Genomic DNA, 17,254 nt, shown 5'->3' with positions numbered 1-17,254 from the left:
ATGAAGGAAGAAGAGAGCGTTTTGTTTTGCTTTTTGACACGCACTTCTGCGTGTTAATCATGAATAAAGACCCTCCAGCTCTTTCACTCATTCTTTTTAATTTTTTTTTTAATTATTATTATTTTGGGGGTGGTGATGGGGAAAACGCGAGGACAAGGGAAAAAATAAATCAACCCGCGGTTTGAAAATTATATTTTTTTTTTTTTTCAAGCGGTGAGGCGCGGTTAAAATAAATTTTAAACCCTAAAATCTTTACCTCCCTTAATAAAATTAAAAACACCCCAAAGTGATAGGGGGGAGCTTTTCGCGGACACAATGGCCCCGATTTGCAAATGAGCATCGCCTCTTTCCAAATCACAAGCAACATTTTGCAACGTCCAACGGTTCTCCCTTTTTCCAACAGACGGTCCTATAATATTACAAAACTATCTAACAGCAGGGAGTTTTGAATAATTTATCTCCCTTTCTTCCCTTCCTTGGCCCTTTGTCCAAACTTTTTCTCCTCCTTGCCGAATTTTGAATGAGAATAGACAAGCCCTCCCTCCCCCATCCCTTTACTCCATTTTTAAGGCAGCCTCGGGTTTTCCCTCCCTTTCCCCCCCTTTCTTTTTTTTTTTTTTTCCTTTTTCTTTCTTTTTTTTTTTTTTCTACTGTTTGCTTTTGTGGTCAGGAATCTTTTACTTATAAAGCTTCAATAGACTTGAAGGTCTTTGTAAGTGAAGTTCATCTTCAAGGTTGGGAAAAAAAAAAGGATCAGATCCTTAAAAAAAAAATAAAACCCTTTTGTGCACCTTCATTTAAAACTCGCAGGAACGTTTGATGGTGACACGGAGAAGCTTTTTCTGCCCCGAATTCCCCCCACGTCAGTATTGCCCCACTCACTCGCATTGTCCCAAAACAGGGAAAACTTTGGAGCCAGTGAGAAACTTGGGGAGCGATTCCCTCCCGCTTCCCACCCCGGGACTGGGGAAAGGCTCCACGGGGAAAATCCCCCTCACTCCGCTCCCTCTCTGCCGACAATGTCCCGAATCCCCCAAAACTCCAACCGACTGAACCCCAGCAGGCTCAGCCCACCGGCATTTTGCATCAGTTTGGGAGAAAAATGGCAATTCCCAATTTCCCGAAGCACATCCCCAAGACTTCCAAACTTGCTGTTTTCCCCCCCCAAAAAGCGCCGAGCTCTGTGACACAAGGAAATCATTTTCTGCCCACACCGATACAGCGGCTCCTCCCTCCCGTTACTTCAACGTCCTCGCCTTCATTGATAGATCTCATTTATTCTCCCTAAAAGTGCCACTTTCTCCTCCTTATTTTGGAAGGGGAATCATCACCCCCACTGAGTTTACCAAAAATCAAATTCCAGCTCCCGCAGTGGCCGGCTCCGGCTGTTCCTCATCCCCAACCCCATATTTAGAGCACAGAAGCTTTGAAAAGTTTAATTTTTCCTCCCACGAGAGAAGAAAACACCGATCACGGGAGGTGATAACAGGGCCCCAGCACCAGCCCAGCCTCAAGCTCTCCATCAGAGCTGCCAGATTTATTTCTGCCGGTCTCCTTTCGGGGTGCAGAGCCCCCGTTCGCTGCTCCGCGGCTGCTCTAATTGATATTGATTGGCCAAATCGGTCAACTGTCAGCCCGAGTTTCAGGGGACCACTTAGAGAGCAGCAGAGAAATCTGTTTAACAAATTCATTTAGGAGTCAGAGATGCCTCTCCCCCCTCCCAGCCGCCTCCTCTCCCTCTTTCTGTCTAATTGATCCAGAGCAAACGCCAGCGACTCTTCTCCTGGGAAAGCCCCCGCGGCCCGAGGGCCGGGCACCCCCTGCCCCTGCCAGGGCCCTGCAGCTCTCCGTCTGCTCGCCCAGCGGTCACTTTGGGAAAGAACAAACCCGTCTTCCTCCTGGCAGGGAGGGATGTTCCCCCTCTCCCAAATGTCCCCTCCGCCCCCCCGGGCAGCGCGGCCGCCTTTACCTTTGTCGCCCAGGATTCCGTCGATGCTGTGCTTGGCCTTCTTCTCTCCGTCCTCCTCCTTCTTGTCGCAGTCCTCCTCTTCCTCTTTCTTCCCGAATTTGATGCGTAGCACCCGGCTAATCGAACTCACTAAACCTCAGACAGTCAAAGACAAGAGGGCAAGTATAAGCTGCCTGGGCAGGCCAGGGGGGAGCCGGCTGGGAAAGCCCGGCCGGGGCTGCAGGACGTGGGCGGGAGGCCTCGCTCGCCCCCGAGGGCATCTGCACCCCAGGGGAACGCTCCTGCCCGGACCTCCGTGCCCCCCAAAACCCCCGAGGCCCCCGAGCTGCCCAGGTGGGCTCCCAAAGCTGGACCCGCTCGTCGCCCTCCCCGAGGGCAGCTCCCGGTTGTGCCAACGCCCCACGGGGCAGCAGAGCCAGTGCTGCATCCCAGGGGGGCACCACAAGAATTGTCACCTGCTCTGGAACAGGGAAAAGACCCCCCAACACCCAGCTTTCCCCCAGCTCCAAATGGGAACCCACGGCCTGGATTCAGACCTGGGGCCTGTCCTGCTTTGGGGTAAATGTGCCCTGCAGAGAAGGCTCAGCCCCCAGAACAATGGGCACCCCGCAGCTGGGACCCAAAGAACTCCCCACACCCTGAACACATCCCTGCGGGCCAAATCTGGGGGTGCAGGGTCTCTTTCCACGGACAGCTGGAGGCTCTGGCTGCTGGAAATGTTGCTCTGCAGCCCCCACTGAGCAAAGTCCAACGGGATAAGAAGGTTCCCTTTCATCGTGGATTTGGGGGCTGCCTCCTCGAGTGCTCCCGCTGCACCAGCACAGCCCTGCTCCCAGGGCAGCTGGAATAACTTGGGAAAACTGGTTGGTTTGTGTTTGTTTTTGCAGCAGACCACAGAGAGACAAGAGCACACCCCCCCGCCTGGGATTTATTTGCTGCTGTGGCTTTGCTTGGGGTGATTCCCCCCCCTTATCAAAGCAAAGGTCGAGAGGGTGTAAGAGCCCCTGGAAAATATTTTTGGTGGTGATAATGATTTCCCTCCATCTTCCTGCGGGTGTTGGGGTGCCCTTCTTGCCAAGCTGCCTTCTCACCTGAGGGCACAGTGCTCCGGTCGCAGTGCCCGTCCTTCAGGAGCCTGTCCCGGATCTCCCAGCTAAACATCCCGGGGTTTTCCCGTTTGTATTCCTCGATTTTCTTCTCCACGTCGGGAGTCGCGACCTGCTTTTGTGATCAAGGGACACCGGTGCGTGTCCGCGAGTGCAGAGAGAGGGGAGGGGAGAGAAAAGCGCTTTTAATTGAAAAGAAGAGCTGAGCAGCTCAGTTCAGTCCTCCTTGCCCAGCTGATAGTTTTGGGGCTGAAGATGAGGACTTGGAGAGGGGAAAGGAGGAAAATAAAGCTAAGAAAAGGTCCCGCTCTCCCAAATATTGGCCATCCTAAAAGCAGAATCTCCGGGGGCCCAGGAGATCAGCCAGGGTGCGTTTACCTTGAGCAGGGGAAGGAGGCAGGGAGGAGGTGCAGGGGATGCTTTTTGGAGTGTTTATGCACACATGGTAATGTATTATTGCCCAAAACATCCCGACCCTTCTCCTCCCCTCACACTGGGGCCGAAGCAAACGCTTGAACGTGCACCACTTGTTGCACGTGAGGAAAAAAATCACTTTAATTTATTCACAGCCTTCAACTTGCACCGTTTTCTACCCATCGGAGGCCGAAAAGTGCAGCTTTACTAAAGCCCTTTCCCCTCCTTCTCCCTTCCCCTGAAAAAACACTTGGAAAACTTGGACCCCCGAACACGAAACGTGAATTTCTTTAAGGTGAGGAGGGAGGTTTAGCTCGGCGCCCACATTGCACTCACCCTGGGCTTGCTGCCTCCGATGGCCCCGGGCCGGATGGAGCCCGTCTCCTGGTACCTACAGAGGATTTTGGAGACGCAGCCGTGGGAGACCCGCAGCTGGCGGGAGATGACGCAGGGCCGGATCCCGTGGTGAGCCATCTCCACGATTTTGTGCCGGATATGGTTGGGGAGCGGGCGGCCGTTGATAAAAACCCCTCCGAGCTGGTTCACCCTTCCCTGGCCCAGCGGGGTGGAAACTGCAAAGGAAGGAGGAAAAAACCCCAACCCAAGAAAGAGGGGAAAAAAGTTAAAAGAGAGGAAAATCCAGCGAAACCGGGCGTGTCCCTCCCCGTGCCTTCAGCTTCTCTCCTGGGATTCGAATCGTTTAAAGAAGGGAGAAGCCCCTCGGCCGTGCCCTGGCCTCGGCTTTATCCCGGCATCACACGCGGGAGACTTTTCCTAGCGATAGTGGGAAAATAAAAATAACCCACGACCCGCACACCACCAGCCGCGACAGCCCCTGCGTTTCTATCCGTTATATTTATATATATTTAGGGTTTCACACCTTTGTTTTAAATAATACCCGACGTTTTAAATAAGAAAAGATTTAAAAGCGCACAACAACCCCCCCTAAACTTCCCATTCCGCCCACCAAAAAGCGCACTCCGATTCTTGCTTCAATTTACGGAGCTCTCTCCTTTCAAACAAACTTTTGGAAATAATCTCTTAAACACCCTCGAGGGGCTTTTTTTTGTTGTTGGGCCTTTTTTTTTCTTTCTGTGGTTTTGGTGGGGGTTCATTCCGCGGTTCGGGGAGGTGCGGAGGGAGCGCGGATTCCCCGCGGCCGCGCCGCTTCCCCGACACCTCGCCCGGCGCATCCCCGCCCGGAGCGGGGGGACCGGCGGCTCCTTAATCCCCCTCCCCAATTTATTTAATATCTCGCAATGTAGATCTTGTAGATTAATACGATTTCACAGGCTGGAAATTAAAAAAAAGGGGGGGAGACAAGGAGGGGAAGAAGAACTCAGCTGGGTAATTTGCACAAGGCTGGAGGGGGCGAGGGACAGGGAAGGCGAGGGGGGTGATTTTTCTCTTTATACAAAGAAAAGTCGATTCCAGAAATTGCCTCGCGATTTAACAAGAATCATGCACCACTAATTCCGAGTCACTTGGCCAGCACTCCCTGGATATATCATTATCGGCAGATAACACTCGAGTGGCCAATTTTACATTCAAGAGGTACTAAAACCGCCGGCCGCTCTCTCTTTTCATTATTCCCAGTCATGTTGTGCAAATATTGTTGTAATCCTTTGATCCTTTCCCTTGCCGTCTGTTTTACTTCATTTGCTACAGAAAAGCACTTCACCAAATCCCCCCAGCTTGTATGTTTTGCAGCCTGCGTGGTTTTCCACAGGTTTGAGTTTCGCCACTTGATCACGGTCAGGATGAAATTTTCCTGTTTAATAAATGCGGGGAGAAGGGTCCCGCTCGAAATTCGCCTCTTTTTTTCTTTTTCTTTTTTTTTTTTTTTTTTTTTTTTTTTTTGGAATGCGTGTGCCTGGAAATAATAACTCCCGTCTCACAAAGGGAAGGCAGATGATGGGGAAAGATGTGCTGCGAGGTGGGGATGACACTTAGCGAGGTGACAGCTACGAATTCCCCCCCCTTTCCCCTCGCCAGCCCCGGCCAAGGACATCTCGGCTTTCCCGCTGCCGCAGGATCCCTCCGGCTAAAGGTTTCTATTCTTATTTTCCCCTGGAAAAGTTGAAAACGAGCGATTTGGTTGTTTCCCCCCATCTTTACGTGGAGCTGATATTGTCGGGACGTTTGCGGGTTAAAAAACCTCAACCACCTAAATAACCCCAAAGCACGTGAAGCTGCCCCAAAAATCCTGCGGGACGCCTGGGAACACTTTAAATACAGGGAAAGCCAAGGCAAAGCCCGGTAATTAGCGGGGCCGGAGCAGCTCCAGCGGGAGCGGTGAGAAGTTGGATGCTCAGGTCGGGAACCCCCCGGTGCGAAGTTCAGCCGCATCCCCCCTCCCGAAGCATCCGAGCCCGGCCCGCCCCGGTTATTCCAAGGTGCGGAGGGGTGGAGAGGCGCATTCCCAAACCTACCTTCCAGAGGGAAGCCGGTGCGAGGGTAGTTTTGCCCCGGAGCCGGGCGCATCATCCGCGGCACCGTCCCGGGCAGCGCTGCCATGGCGGGGGGGGGTCGGGGCGGCCGAGAGGGTCCGGTCCGAACTGGGGGGGGGGCACCCCTTGGCCCCGGGAGAGCCGAGAAAGCCTGGGAGGGGCTGCGGGGCTGCCTCTCCTCGCAGCCGAAGCGCTTCGATCTTCCAGCCCGCGGCTGCAAAACAAGGGAGAAATCTTTGCTCCGAGGGGGGAAAAAAATCAGAGCGACAAAAAAGAATAACAAAAAAAAAATCGACAGATGATGATGATAATAATAATAAAAGAGGGGTGGGAAAAGGGGGGGATTCACCCACCAGAAATTCCTCTTAAAGTTTTAGGGCTATGTCACAACCGGCCTGAGCGGGCGCTCCGGAGGAATGTAACCCGGAGTGCCGGGAAGAGCAGACACATCCAAAGTTGCCTCGGTGCTGGGCTGGGCTTAGGGCCGGGGGGGGCGGGGGGAGCCGAGTCCCCCCGCAGTTTGTTATTGCGCTTTTTTTCTTTTCCTGAAGTGGTTGTGCCGCTCGAGGGATGCGGGAGCCGGGGGGGAGTGGGAGGAGGAGAAGCGGGTGTTGGACGGGGAGGGGGGCTGGAAGTTGGTAGCGCGGGGAAGTTGGGGCGGTGGGAAGGACGAGCGGGCTCTGATAGGCTCCGGCTCCTTTCTTTTATCCACGGCCGGGAAGGGGGTTCCGCGCCGGGGCCGAGGGACCAATAAGAGCAGCGGCAGGCAGAGCCCTGGGCTCGCTCCTCGGGTTTTTTTAGGATATTATTATTCATTACTAGGCTTGGCTTCCTTCTGATGGAAAGCTGGGGTCCCCCCCGGATGGAAAAGATATTGGGGTGAGAAACGACGAGGAAAAGTTTGGGAAAGGTTTTTGTGTGTTTTGTGGCTAAGCTGAGCGTCCCTGCGGGTTTCAGGGAGGGGAATGATCTCGACCCGGACTGGGGAATTGCAGTGTGGATTTAAAAGGAAAAAAAAAAAAAAAAGGTTGAGAAATTAAAAACAAAGTCAATTACAATAAATAATAAAGTTAAAATAAAGAAAAATACAGATAAAAATTAAATTAAAATAAAAATTTGTAATAAATAAAAACCAAACCCCAAATAAAATTAAATACTAATTTGGCACTTTCAGGTAGATAGATAGATAGATAGATAGATAGATAGATAGATAGATAGATAAATAAATAAATAAATAAAATACCCCCTCAGGTGCCCACCCGAGCCCGGCACTCACTGCCTTGCATCCCATTCCCCCAGGAGTGGCTTGGATCCACTTTTCCTCCTCTTCCCATCCCTTTCCGAGGGGTGGCTCGTCCTTCCCGGCTCTCAGCATCCCCCCGAACCTCCTGTTGTTTGGGGCCGGGTTCGGGAGCAGCCGAACGACCGCGGTACCTCCCTTCCCCAGCCCAGGTAACTCTGCTCCCCTCCTTCATTAACACCACATCTTTAATTACGAGCCAGGCTGGGAGCGGCTCAGCCGGTGCCGTTTTTGGGGGGCTGCAGTTTCGGGGGTGGGTGCGGAGCTCCCCGCGGTTCTCCCGCACCGCCCGCCCGCTGACCCGGGACGGGCTGAACAAATAACTAATGTTTTCCCCCCAAAATAGGAGCGGGGCAAGAATCCTCCTCGCAGCGGGACGTGACGCCAGGGCTCACGAACCCTTTTGTTCGCAGCTGTAAAAGGACTTGCCGTGCAAACCGCTGGAAACTTCTCTTCCCCCTCCCTTAAAAGCCTCCCCGGGAGGGGCGGGAGCAGCCGGCGACACTTCTGGCCCGGCTGGACCCCAAATGCGGTCCCTAAACCTCCTCCCTGTCCCCCCGAGGGCATCGCCGCCCTCAGCCCCCCTTCTCCTGTCCTGCCTTTTGCTTTGAAATGAAAGCCCTGCCCGGACCCCTCCCCGGTCCGGCCACATCTTCATCGCTCACCCTCTTCCTCTCCCCCCGCTCGAGGCCGCCAAGCTCAGCCTAAACCCGCGCCCGCCTTGGTTTGCTCACGTTTTCACGCCTCAAATTTAACCAAATCCACCCTCCCTCCCCCCCCCAAAAACAAACAAACAAACAAACAAACAAACAACAACCCACGGGACAGGGAGGAAAAATGCGATATTAAAATTCTTTCCAAGGTGTCAAGTTGCTCCCAAAATCTCAGCCCGACTCAGCCCCGACTTTGGGGCTCCAGCAAACGAAAATAAAGTCTCTCTCCTTCCCTCCACCCCAAAAACACCAATTCCCGAAGTTTTAGGCAAAAAACCACGGGCAGAGCGGAGCGGGACCAGCTCGGAGCCCCTCGCAGCCCCGTCCCCGCCGCATTCCTGCAGCAGTAATTCAATTATTTGCCTTTCATTTGCTTGGATGGGGGGGGGGGAAGAGCCTGGGAATAAAGTTGAAAATTAAATGTTTCTGCTCTCCCGGCACCGGGGGAAGATTAAACTCGAGGAGCCGAGCCCGGAGTCCTGCCTTCCCCGCCGCTCTAGGGTTACCTCGCCGGCAGAAAAATCTCTCACATCAAACACGGCATTTGTTTTCCCTCGCTCCCCCCCCTTTCTCCTGGAATTGGGGTAAGATTTGGCACTTTCAGGCAAAAAAAAATCGCGTTCTCCTCCAGCACTTGCTGCCGGCTCCGGGCAGCCACTGAGCAAAGAGCTCCATTAATGATTATTATTTAATGTATTTTCATTGAGGGGATGCGGTGCCGTGCGGCCTCAGCCCCTAAATTTGTGTGGGGAGGGAAAAGGGGAAAGGGGGTGACAGGGGCCTGTCAGGGCCGGGGGAGGAGGGACACTCCTGCTGGAAAGCAATTTCACAAATCATTTTTCTAACAATTAAGGAGTGTGCGGGGGTGAAATGGCGATTTCACGAGCGGGGCCGGGGCCGGGGTGTTACCTGCGCGTCCGGCCGAGAACAGGGAACCCCTTCGGGAATTTTGGGAAATTTTTCAATATTTCCCCCTTTTTCTGCCCAGTTCTCTGCTTCATTGCCCACGTTCACAAAAGAGAGACCCCTTCTTTTCTCTCCTGGGAGCAGCGAGCAATAGATTAAAACAAGCATCAATCAGGAAAGGAGCAAGTAACTGCTTAAAGGAGCAGGGGCAGAATTCCTGCCGCTTCCCCCTTTCCCTGAGCATCTCCATGGTTTCCTAAGGTATGTTTCTGGTTGATAAATACCGTATATCGCTATTCCCTTCGGAGAAACGGCTTGTAAATCAGCGCCGAGAGCCAACTCACGAGCAGAAGGGAGCGGGGCTGGGTTTATTTGTATTTTTTAGGAGCATCTCTGGTCCCCACCGTCCATCCCCCGCATCCTTAGCGGGAGGAAGGGGCTTTTCAAGTTGGATGTGCCCTTGGAGGGGACGAACGCCACCAGACTGGGGGGGAAAGGGGTTGTATATCCCATTTTCGACTTGAAAAAGATGCTCCCAGGTTAACTAAACCTGCCCTGAAAATCGCCGGGGCACAAGCGCAGCGAGTAGCCCCGATCGGCAATTTTATTACTTCGGATTCTCCGCAAAAAAAGTCCTTTTTTTTTGGTTTTGTTTTTTTGGGGGGAGATGCCATCCCATTTCTAGAGCGATGCGGGTCTAGAAATGAGAAATCTCCTTAGGAGATAAATCAGATGTGTCTCATCTGGTCAACTAAAACCTCAAGTGTTTGATCACGATTTTCACCACAAGTAGGATGCGAAAAAAAGAAAAAAAAAAAACCAAACTGCCTGGGGATGAATTATTTAATGAAAAGTTGCTACCTTTGCAATTACAAGAAGATTATTAATGTGGGAAGGTTTTCCATTTGAGATCCCGGAGTAATAAGCATTATTTTTTTAAGCGATTATCCAATAAATCTCTCTCTAAAGGGCGATAAATCCACCTTGAAAACCGGGGATTTAAAAAAAACATTTCTGCGGGACTTCCGCATTTTTTAAAATGACCATTGAAAAAAAATATCGGGAAAGGAGGAGTAGCACATTCCACCTGAAGTGTTTGTTTTTCCAGAAAACCCAGAAAAGAGAGAAGGAATATTTGCAGCCACGGGAAAAGGTGGTTTAGTTAAAAAGGTGGCTGAGAGCTGGAAAAGCGGCTCCAGCCGGGATCAGGGATCAGCGGTCCGGGATCAGGGAATTCAAGTCCACAGATCCTCAACATAGCCCCAAAATTTAATTTTGCTTATTTGCATTGAAGTCCAGAAGCTGCCAAACGAAGCAGATGAAATGTGGGTGCAGATTTTTGCTGCCTGGTGCCTCTCCAGCCCCTTGGATCATCCCTGTCCTGCCGGTGCAGAAGTCTCCTCCCCATGTCCCAGCAGATCCCGAGTGTCCTCCCCATGTCCCAGCAGATCCCGAGTGTCCCCAGGTCCCCGAGGTCCTTGGCCAAGGCAGCTCCTCCAGGGGAGCTCCAGGCAAGGAATGACCTGGATTCATCCCTAAGATCCACTCTCGGTTGCAGGTGGGATGGGAGAAGCCAGGATGGGGAAGGGAAGGGAATTTTAAGCTCCAAGGCACGACCCTCAGGCTCATGTTGGTCCCTAATTCTCCTCCTTCCTCAATGGAATAAGGCTCTGCTTGTTCACCAGGGATGTTCTGAACTCTGGTGCTGAAGAAGGACAAAAGTTCTGTACGCTCAGACCACAGAGTTCTGGAAGCCCTAAATCACAGAGGAAGCAGTTTCCACTTCCAGGACTATTTATGAAGGAAAAAAATCCTTTTTTTTTTTTTAATGCTCCTGCAGTCTCAGTCCCAACCCTACGGCTTCCCAAGGAGCTGTGTTATCCACACTGGGAATTCCTGCATCTAACAGGGATTCAGTGCTCTTTTTTTCCCCCCAGGAAAGGCAAAACCCAAACCAAAGGATAAAACTCCAACCCCACTTCCCGTCAGGACACGGAACAAAAGGCAGAGTGTCACCAGCCCCACCGGGCTCTGCTCCCCACTAGGTCAGGCTTAATTTGCCCAGGGTGTAGCATTAATAGGATGTAAGCTGGGCCCTCCAACAATTACCTTATCAAAGCATAACATCTATGGAATGAGCAAAGTATTTTCATTAAACAAATCAAAATAATAAGGCTGGCAGTGGCCTTGTTCATTCTTTGAACCTCTAAGTGGCTTTGGAGATATTCAACAGTACTGCACCAACTTCTATTCCACTGGTAGTCCCTGCTAAGTTTTTCTAAAGAAGATTAACTGCTCCTTGCTAAAAGGCTCAGCTCGACTTTTGTCAGGGTGCACAGACTAATTGGGTTTTCCCTGCATACAACGGGATTCCTGTACTCCTGCTTCCCATTTCATGTGGCTTTTCAGGATAGGGAGAACAAGTTCCCCTTGGTTTGTTCAGTGTTCTGTGTCAGAAATAACACTCTGAAACAGGACCTGACCACGCAGGGAGAACCACCACACTGAGAGGCACTTTTTTGGGGAGGAAAGGGGAATTTTCCAAACTTGCACCTTCCCAGAGCTCAGCAAATCATGTATTTCAGGGCAACAGGCTGTCGCAGAAGGTGCTGAAGGGACAGAACCGGTCCCAGAGGGAAAACATTGAGGATGTACACCCCATGAAGAGGAAGGACAGTCTGGGAGCAAGGGGATCCCGATTTTAGGGTGCCTTTCTCCTTGAGACACCCAGCCCCAGGCACGGTGAGATGGATTCACAAAAGCAGAGCACCTGCCCCGAAATAATTCAAGCTGCCTCCACACTGGACATGCCCCAAATCCCTCGTTATGTGGCTCATAATTCACCTGCTCCCGCATTAGTCCCACTCCAGCACTAAGGGCCGGGCCGTTTCTCGGCCCCATAAAGACATCACTCACAGCGGGGAGGGGAGACAGCACAGCCCTGGCCAGCAGCTCCTCTCCCTGCTCCCACACTGCCAGGGTTTGCTGGGAGCCGAAGCCACTGCAGGAACAGTCCTTCGGGAGGACACCCAGCTCGATAAAGCCCCTGGAGAGGCAGGAAAACGGGAGCACGGGGCTGGGAAGGGCTCGGCTCTGGAAAGAGCCCACACAGAGACACCAGTGCAGGAGTGAGAAGTCCTGGAAGAAGTGGAGAGCATGGAAAAGGGAGAACACAAAGGGACTGGGTTGGTCTTTGCTCGAGTGTGAGGAATCAGATGGAACCAAGCTGCATATTTGTCTGGGTGAATTAGAAGCACAATCCTCTCCTTCCCAGAGGGAGCAGTTGCTTCATATTTATACATTTAGTCTTACAGGTGTAAAATAACTTCCCTTTATGCTTATATAATAATTTTTTTCATTTGAATTTCAAGGCTTTATTCCCTCCTTTGGATTCAAGTCTCCTACCTGAGCCTGACTCCTCATATTGCCATTAATTCCTTCATCACAGAAATGAATTCCATTTAATTCTCTATAGCAGTTGTTAAGGGAGATCAAAAAGGGCATTTGCAAAGGTTTCTTCCCCTTCTCCCTTCTGGTTTCCAGCTCACCTGTGTCCCGAGAAGCCTTGAATTCAAAGCCATGGCACTCCTCAGCCTCGCTGCAGAGGGGAAAGGACGGGCAGGAGGAAACCTTTCCCACCCTGCACTCACAGCTGGGGAACTTCCCCCTAAATGTAATTAGAAAGGTTAATTACTGAGAGCAGCTGCACCACAGTTTACCTGCTTCACCGGGTGAGTTAAACTGGGTCAGACCTGGCCCCAGTTTAGTGGGAAAGCTGGGACAGCAGCAGGACCCGGGACTTCCATGAGGAAGGGGATGAAGGGAAAAATAAAAAAAGCTATTCCAGGGAAAACTTCCCCAACGCCTCCGGTTTTGGGAGCAGCAGCCCTGCTCCCCAGGGCTCTGGGCCAGCAGAGCATCTCAGCCCACACTGGGGGCAACAAACCACACCAGGCTCCCTGGCTGGGTCAGATCCCTCCCTTTCCCGTGAAAAACAGCTTTTCTCAAGAAAAGGGGAATTTCTACACAGATAACAGTTCAGTGAATAAAGAAGGAAGCTCAGTACTGTGTTTTTTCACATTATTTATGGCACATAAGGTGAATGGTGCCCCAAAATCAGCACATATTTACCCCACACTGCATAAAAACACAGCAAGAACAACCCAATTGGCCAAAATATTGATAGAAATGGAGAAATATCAATAACACAAAACTCACATCTCAGCCTTCAAGAGGAGAAACATGTAAATTATATCGGGCTTGCTGCTCTAACCTCAATTCAGACTTGTGATTCAGAACCTCTTTATTTAAAGCCAATCATTTCAAATTGTTCTTCTTCATTTAAAATTGTTTGGCACCTCAGTATAAAGCTGCTTTTTATTCCCATTTCAGTTTAACTCAGGCCTTTAGTTCTAGTCACGTTTAAGCAGAATTACTTTATGGCCAACTACAACTGCACAAATGCATTGCTACAACAATAAAGAATAAGAGGGAAAAAAGGGAGAAATAAGGTACCTTATAAAGAAATAAAGACCTCTTTATAATGATAGTACTGAGACTTAAAAATCCCACAACTCACCTTAAATCTGGTCAACAAACCTCAGGATTATTCAGAGAAGCCCAACATAATAATGGCATTTTGCTTAAATAGTGGATGTTACAGAGCAAAGCACGTTCCAAGGGCTGTAGGCCAGGATGGTGCCAGGCATGGGAGAGGGAATTTGGGGAACTGGCGACTTTTATGGAGCTGGAGCCCCCTGTGGATCCCATCCCGCAGGAGGGGGCACAGCAAATCTGGGCTGCATTAAATGTGATCACACATGGAGCTGATTTTTCATTTAAAAGCTGATAAATTTGTAATTTTCTTGTTTTTTTTTTTTTCTTGGTATCTGAACTCAAGAGGGAACTTCTCTAACAACTCTATTAAATAGTTAAAAGAAGCGTCTCCTTGAAAAGCAATGGATTTTCCTTGTTGTTTTCCGTGGCTGAGCTGATGTTTGGTGCTCTCCCCTCACAGGGGTTCCTGGGCTGGGTGCTGGGAGGGAGCTCAGCTGCAGCAGTACTGGGTGGGAAGTGGTGGGTGAGGTGGGAGGGAGTGAAATGAGGTCTCTCCAAGTGGCTCTGGGGGCTGGAAGGTTCCTCTCTGCTCTGAGCCCTCTGCTCTGGGTGTGTGGGAGAGGCTCTTCCTGAGCATCAGCAGTGCAGATAAACACAGGGATGCAGGAATGACTGAGTTCCCCAGGGACATTCCATGTATTTCAGCTCTATGTATTTTTATATTAATCTAAAAGAATCCCTGTGTGAGCTGAAACAAGCTGGTTTTAAACCAGTGTAAATGCCCTTGTTAAACGTGATTTACCACTAAGGAGCCTGGTTTGCAGAACTCCATTGCAGTGGGAGGAGAGAAAGTCGTGGTTTCTTGAGGGACTCAACTTTATCCTTAAAATATCTGATTTAATTCTTAGTTTTGCTATAGATCTTTTTATTTAACTTGGATAGGACCTGCCAGGAAAAGCAGAACAATATTTTTGTGATGTCTTTGCTGTCTCGTGCACAAGCTTGGTAGGACAAGGGGGATTTGCAGATCCTCCCAGGACTCTTCCCGAGTTTCCAAGGAGTTGCATCCCTACAGTCTCCCTGGTATGACGTGTATGAGCTTCTCCATCTCCTCCTGAAAGCCTGGTTAAATGTTGGATGCTTCCAGTGCTGCGCAAGAGAGAAACAACCCTGGGGGAAGAAAAAGTTAAACCCCAAGGCACAAGCCTCCAGTTCCCCTCTTTCATTCCCACCAGGTAGCTGCTAATTACTCCAAGAGGAAAAAGGTCAGGAGGTGGGATGGGGCTGCCACAATAGGGAGGAAGATGTTTTATGAGCCGCTAAGTGAAGGGCTCCCACCCCCTGCCCAGGGGAACCCTGCACCCCACCACGCCCGGCAGTGCGGGGCTGTTCCTTGGAGGTGACACCTGAGCTGGCCAGGTATTTGATCTGGAGTGGGGAAAAAAGCTCCAGTACTGGTTGGGTTTATACAGGGTTAGTGCTAGGCTGGGTTTGTGGCTTTAATGCTAATTCTGTGTCAGTTTAGGTCAATGCAATGCCATTATTTTGGGGGATATTGGATGGAAAGAGCAGCTCTCTCCACTTTGGAGCTGCGCTGGGTTGTATTCACGGTGCATGTGGAGCCTGAAAACTGTGTCTCTGTCTCCATCCTTGCCCAGAGTGCTTGGGATGAGGGATTATTTTCTTCCTGTGCTTCTCTAAGATGCTTTCTCTGAGTGCTATTGTAAGCCCTTCCTAAATTTGTGATGAAGCTGTTTGCTTTTCTAATGTGAGGCTCAGTGGTGTTTTGTCTTCCTTTTAAAACTCGGTTTTTGAGCCATTTTTGCCTCATCCTATAATAGTGATTACACCAATTCACTGGGAGACAAAACATTAAAGGAGGGGGGGAAATCCTGGTCTAAGAAATGCATATTTTTTTTGTCTGGAGGACATAAGTCTCCAGAAACACAGAAAGAAATTTGCACGCGGCTCAGCCTGGTAGGGCTTAATCTCAGGCAATAATCGCTGCTGCTTGGGCTGGAGGAGAATAATTAACCAGACATTAAAATTGCAGTGGGCTGTCCCTGGGATCTAACGGGAACCTCAGGTGAGCAACAACTCAGGTGAGCGAAAACTCAGCTGAGCTCTGGGGGAGAGGAGCTTTCCCTGGAGGAGTTTTCTCCATCTGTGGCTGCCTCATCCCTGGAAGTGTCCAAGGCCAGCTTGGACAGGGCTTGGAGCAACCTGGGATAGTGGGAGGTGTCCCTGCCCACACAGGGGGTGGAACAAGATGAGCTTTGAGGTCCCAAACCATTCTGTGATGATTCCATGATTGCTCCTGATGGACCATCCAGGATGTGGAATTGGAGAGTGGTGGAGGGGTGTAAATTCTGCAGCTGCCAAGTCCATAGGAGAAATCCATAGGATAAACCCTCTCAATCCACTTGGAGTCCATGGAGCTCAGTGGTTTGTGTGCAGCCAAGCCTGGACACGAGTTCTGGGTGCTCGTGATGCTCCACCACAGTGCAGTGAAGATGCTCTTGACTGAGTGGAGTCTGGTCCTGAGATGTCAACCATGGATGAAGTCCATGAGATCCTTCTCAGGCTCTCTCAAGCCTGAAGAAGTGTTTGGAAACAGCAAAAGAGGGAACTTGCTGTAATATTTGACATTAAGGAAGCAAAGTATTGGTGTTGGCTCAGAAGACCCCCTTGGTGCACAGCCTGGGGGGCTTGTTTTAATTTGGTGCTGAATTTTAAACATAATTTCTTGTAGTTGAGACCAGCTCAGGGACCCCAAATGAAAGAAAATCTGATCACTAATGCACTATAAATCAGGGGCAAAAATCCACTGCAAACCCAGCAAATAAATCAGGAGGTGGTTTTGTTCCCAAGCGTCAATTCTAATTTCCTGAATTTTCATTCGAAAGGAGGGCAGAGGTTTTCTTCTTCCCTCTTAATTCCTCTTCATAATCAATTGTTTTGCTTTAATATTTGACATAAGTGATAAACTGTTGAAAGTAGGTAATTTAATTGTTGTGCTTTCAATATTCTCCATTTGAAGAGCGGCCTGTTCTGGCCCCATTGAACCCACGGACATGTCCATCCTTTCAACTGGGAAAACGGTCGTGCCCATGTCCCAGAGGGGATGGTGACAGGAATATCTGACTCCTTGGGCAGCAGAGGTGCAGGATCAGGTCCCCACAACACAAACACAGGAGAAGATTTTGGTCTGAGTTATTTTGGCCCCAATCCAGAGTAACCCGTTGCCTCCAGCGCCGTCCCTCGGGCTGGACGGATGCCCGGAGTAATGGAAAGCAGGGATGGGGGCCACCCCTCCCCTGAAAACACAGATTTAACTTTCACAACTGACTTCTCAGCATTAGGAAAAACAAATTAACAAGCCTCCAAAAGGATTTATTCTCCTGGAATGGAAAAATTGCAGATTGTTTTCCCTCTTTGTCCATTGAAACTAAAATCTCTCTGTTGTCGAGACACATTTTTTGGGGGGTTTGGATTTTTTTGAAGCCATTGCCTGTACAATTTTTGAAGTCCATGGTTATATTACCTTGGATGATGCAGTATCTGTAAAAGAAGGGTCTTCTGCTGTACCGTGGTGACTGTTTGCCATTGACAGGAGATGGAGCAGCATGGAAGGTAACCTGCGCAGGGCCAGGGAGAGGAGGGGAGCTACAGAGTATGCTCAGCATAGAAAACCGGCCTTTCCCTTATCCTAATCCATAGTCCCATTCCCTGCCATCACTGCAGCTCTTCTAGGGAGCAGCAGAACCATCAGCTCAGGCTGCAGAGCCCCAGACAGGAGATGAGCCCCTCGCCCATCGGCCGGAGCAGCGACGACAGCG

The 17,254-nt window shown here is 50.4% G+C and overlaps 1 protein-coding gene across 5 annotated transcripts in view; it reads right to left on the bottom strand.

The window, feature by feature from the left end:
* Positions 1-6,596, bottom strand: part of PAX7 (paired box 7) — a 106,875-nt gene extending 100,279 nt beyond the window's left edge. For 2 of the 5 annotated variants that reach the window (XM_051773438.1, XM_051773436.1), the window contains exons 1-5: positions 6,293-6,596; positions 5,922-6,153; positions 3,826-4,061; positions 3,061-3,190; positions 1,970-2,098 (exon numbers count right to left, since the gene is read on the bottom strand). In XM_051773438.1, coding sequence (XP_051629398.1) covers positions 1,970-2,098; positions 3,061-3,190; positions 3,826-4,061; positions 5,922-6,006 — 580 coding nt within the window. In that variant the 5' untranslated portion in view covers positions 6,007-6,153; positions 6,293-6,596. Of the gene's footprint in view, positions 1-1,969; positions 2,105-3,060; positions 3,191-3,825; positions 4,062-5,921; positions 6,154-6,292 lie in introns of all 5 variants that reach the window. The other 3 variants (XM_051773433.1, XM_051773435.1, XM_051773437.1) reach the window with 3 other exon arrangements.
* Positions 6,597-17,254: the final 10,658 nt, after the last annotated feature.

Source organism: Manacus candei, unplaced genomic scaffold, assembly GCF_025592945.1.
Source record: "Manacus candei isolate 608988 ecotype Guabito, Panama unplaced genomic scaffold, ASM2559294v1 h1tg000169l, whole genome shotgun sequence".
NCBI classification, from domain to species: Eukaryota; Metazoa; Chordata; class Aves; order Passeriformes; family Pipridae; genus Manacus; species Manacus candei.
This window is presented reverse-complemented; position numbering and strand designations above follow the sequence as displayed.